Below are 3,924 nucleotides of genomic sequence, written 5' to 3'. Positions count from 1 at the left end.
TAACGCATGCGCAGAATGGCCCGCCCCATACATCCAGCCAGTGGCAGCGCCAGGGTATGGCTGGGGTAGGCTACAGCCATACCAAGAAATGGCTTAGCCCCACCATGTTAAAGTAAGCAAAATAAAGTCTGCCAACTCGCGCGGAGTAAATTGCACAGACAGCAGTTAGTAAGATTGATTTCAGTAGCAACTTGTCTGGAAATACCGAAGACTAGAAACGGTTTTGAAAACTTTTGTCACGTAGTGATCGTCTTCTCAATAGAACATCTTTGATAATGTCTTCTGGCCAATCAGAATCAAGATAACGGCGTGGTGTTGTTGCAGGAAGTCCCGACGGAGAATACTTTTGCTGTGTAGCACATCTCTATATACATCGATACAACATTACGTGTTGATAGAAATCAACACGTAATGAAATAAGACCCCACGGTTTGATGATTGATAGGTGTGTGGGCTGTCTTTACATTTTTGACACACAGAACAATGTTATAATAAACATACCATACTGTATGTTAAATGGATATATCCGCCTTCTTTCATTTATCTTTCCATTCCAACAACAATATACATAAAGAAATGGCATATTTTGGACATAGTTCGAATGGTGATTAATCATGATTAATTAATTTTTAAGCTGTGATTAATCTGATAAAAAATTGTAATCGTTTGACAGTATATGTAATATATGTACTCTAATTAGGCTGTGTAACCTGTGCAATAATTCAACTGTGCAATACTTGACAGTTGAATCTGACTTCAATCAATTGTTCTCACACCACTTTGGAATGATTATTATTACACTGTTCATTAGGATCAATAATCTGTTTTTCAGAATTCATAACATTATTCAAATTCTTTAACTACTGTATATATTGTATATATTTATTTGGAGATATTTACTTTTAATTCTATACGTTTGCATACATGTTTTTATTTTAATTTTATTGTATTTATTTATTTTTACTATAAAATTGAGTCTTCCTCTGACTGAGATCTAGGAAGTGTTACATTTTATTTGGGCTTTCAGTCCAACAGACCTTCACCAGAGTGTGTAACACTGCATAGAGCAAAGGGTGAGGATATTTATTTTTGTATCAGTTTGGACTCATTGTGATTTCCAGCATCTCTGCAAAGATTAAACCAGGAGGAGCGGTAGTCATCCTGCATTAGTGTTAACTTCTGATAGAACACTATGTTGCACTGCTAGTAACAGTGTCAGCCATCCATATTTAGACTTTAGAGTCTCACTGACCTTGAATGTCCAAGCTGTAGGGGTCTTTCACATAAATGGCTGGATCCAAAACTTTGTAAATCACCTTAATTAAAGAAAAACATTTTTCAGAGAAATTCTATAAGATGTGGGATGAGAGAAGATCATGGAAAGCTACAAAAAACGAATGAAACCAAAGCAGGCATACTGTTTGCTAACACATTTCTCAAAATTCTGACCGAGACAGACATTAGTTATTTTAAGCTTAATTGAATAAATGGATCATCGTCCAGTTTGCAACGGTGACAAATGTCCCTAAAATAGTGTACACTTAAAATGATATGGATGTTTTTAGGAGGCCCAATGTTTTTCCATGTGTACTTCTCTCTGTTCCTCATGACTGAGGGAGTGCCATCCACCATCCACTGTAGGTTAATATCTTTCTCTTGTTAAGAACGTCATCAAATTCTAAAAAAAATCGGAACTATCACTTTAACAGCAAGATAATTGTTGAACATCACCGGCTTTATTTTTTACGAGCACTTCTTCTAGTTCTTACCTCTCCATTGGTGGAAGGTTCGATGTCAGAGTAGCGCTCCTCACAGATTACGTCGTTGATGTGGCGCAGGCCGTTAGCGGGGGTGCCGGGAAACGTCTTGGTACAGTTTGAGGCAAAGTAGCGGTAGGGGCGCCATGTGCGGCCAAAATCTGCCGAACGCTCGATGATCATAGCTGCAGGTCGGAAGGTCTGAGGGGCAGAAGAGGGAAATAAGTCCTTAAGCACCTAAACAGAGGTCCACAGACACACACACACACACACACACACACACACACACACACACACACACACACACACACATACACACACACACACACACAGATCCCAATATACATGCAACTGAGTGTTTGTACCTTAAACTTCATGATGAGATGTGTGAAGTGGAATTCAGCCTCCAGGTTCATCCTGATGCTGACATTCTCCTCTCCTGTGGAGGAAACAACTGTCACTCATTGTCATAACAACACAAGTGATGGAGAAGTCTCATCTCCAAAAGTTAGTCTCTTTCAAAATGACCACTACGAGGTTATAGATTTATTCTATATCTCTTGTCAATGCATCCCAACAGCATTCACAAGGGTTTTGATATAGACGGTAATTACTTGGTTACATTTTTTACCATAGGGATATAATCCACAACAAGAAGAGCACATTTATTGCTCACATTTAGAGACTCTCAGTAAACACACCGAGTCTATGAGAAAATATCCCTATTCCCAACTTGATCTATTACCTCAGAAAAGATTTTCCCGATGAGTTTATCATCACAATACACATTTAGAGTCAGAACATTACAGTTAGAAAACCCAACAAGGCATAAAGTAACACAGAACATCTCAGTTTAAAGGGTTTAGATACGTTTACATTTAGACCTGGGCTTACACATCAAGTAGAACAAAAAAATATCCCCTTACTGTAAGCAGTTAGCTTGTTTACACAGGATGTTTTGTAAGAAGTCCTAATTGAAGGTAAACTTTGCATTATGAGAGGCTAACATAGTTTCTTATATCATTACTTTCTAAGTTATTCAGCTAAGATCTTTGAAGATGTGGCTTGCTATGCAAACAACATGTGCTTTAGCTTACATAAGAAGGTGCCCTAAAACCCCTCTTGCTTCCTTTGGGACATTAAAACCATATTACACAAACCAATGGGTGACGTAAAGGTGTCTACACCCACTTTTTATATAGCATTTTTTGTAAATACACATGCACACACCGTTTACAGACTGCCACCAGGTGTTGCTTTCATCCCTGTCCATGAGGTAGATGACGTTTTCGATGCGGTGGCTGTTTCTGTGGCGGTACCGGTCGTAGGGATGCTGGGAGTTACACTCGAAGCACTTGTCTGATTCCTGTTGAGGTACAAAACATACATTTACTCCTGTAGAAATTCGCTGGCATGGAAGGTTTCCCTCAGATGTTTTACATATGATAATAATAAATAATTAAAATGTTTAACAGATGAAAATAACTAGCAAGCATGGTGATTTTTTTCAGCAAAAAAGTCAAAATGTAAAATAAACTGCCGGTTGATGTTGTACTACAAGGGAGAAAATTTAAAGGATTTAAGTGCATCTGCAGGTTGTGTCTAGTTGCTGGTAGCCATGTTGTACCGTGTCACTCAAGCCTCTGTGATAGAGCTGCTTCTTCAGATTTCATCTGTCAAGCTGAAATGATGCAAATCTAAAAGTGCCCCTGTGTGCCAATACCAGTGTGAACCAGGAACAAAAGCCAGAGGGGACTGGCTTGTTTTTCCACTGGGTCAAAAGAAAAAAGGAAGTGGAAGCAGGGTTGGGCAATATAGAGAATAATCAAATATCAGAAAATGTTTCACCAAATACCTTGATCACAATGTTGCAACTATATTGTATTAGGGCCTTTTAAAATAATCATCACTAATGTGGATATAATTACTTGGGTAAAGACAACTATTATACCAGCTGGAAGACTTTTGTAAGTTCAAAAACAATAAATAGTATCATATCCGGTTAATTAATTTTGCCATTACGCGTGGTGCAGGACTGAGGCATTTAACATGGAAATGAGATTGCATTTTACTCCTCATTTCAAAGTCAATGATTTGAAATACATTTTTGGTTAGATGCAAAAATAAGGTTTGCAGTAAGACAAGCTCAAGAGACTTTCATCTTTTG

General features: G+C 38.1%; 1 protein-coding gene across 1 annotated transcript; it reads right to left on the bottom strand.

The window, feature by feature from the left end:
- Positions 1-1,244: 1,244 nt before the first annotated feature.
- On the bottom strand, positions 1,245-3,152 carry LOC104949353 (laminin subunit beta-1-like; the record flags this gene model as incomplete). Its single annotated transcript, XM_010775710.1, has 4 exons — positions 1,245-1,316; positions 1,770-1,958; positions 2,123-2,196; positions 2,988-3,152. Coding segments are annotated over 4 exons (500 nt in total), but the record flags the coding sequence as incomplete, so codon positions are not given.
- Between the last annotated feature and the right edge of the window lie 772 nt (positions 3,153-3,924).

The sequence above is a fragment of the Notothenia coriiceps genome, unplaced genomic scaffold (assembly GCF_000735185.1).
Source record: "Notothenia coriiceps isolate Sejong01 unplaced genomic scaffold, NC01 NC01_scaffold00015975, whole genome shotgun sequence".
Lineage (NCBI taxonomy): Eukaryota > Metazoa > Chordata > Actinopteri > Perciformes > Nototheniidae > Notothenia > Notothenia coriiceps.
The sequence above is the reverse complement of the archived record's forward strand: the minus strand, read 5'-3'. Positions and strand labels throughout refer to the sequence as shown.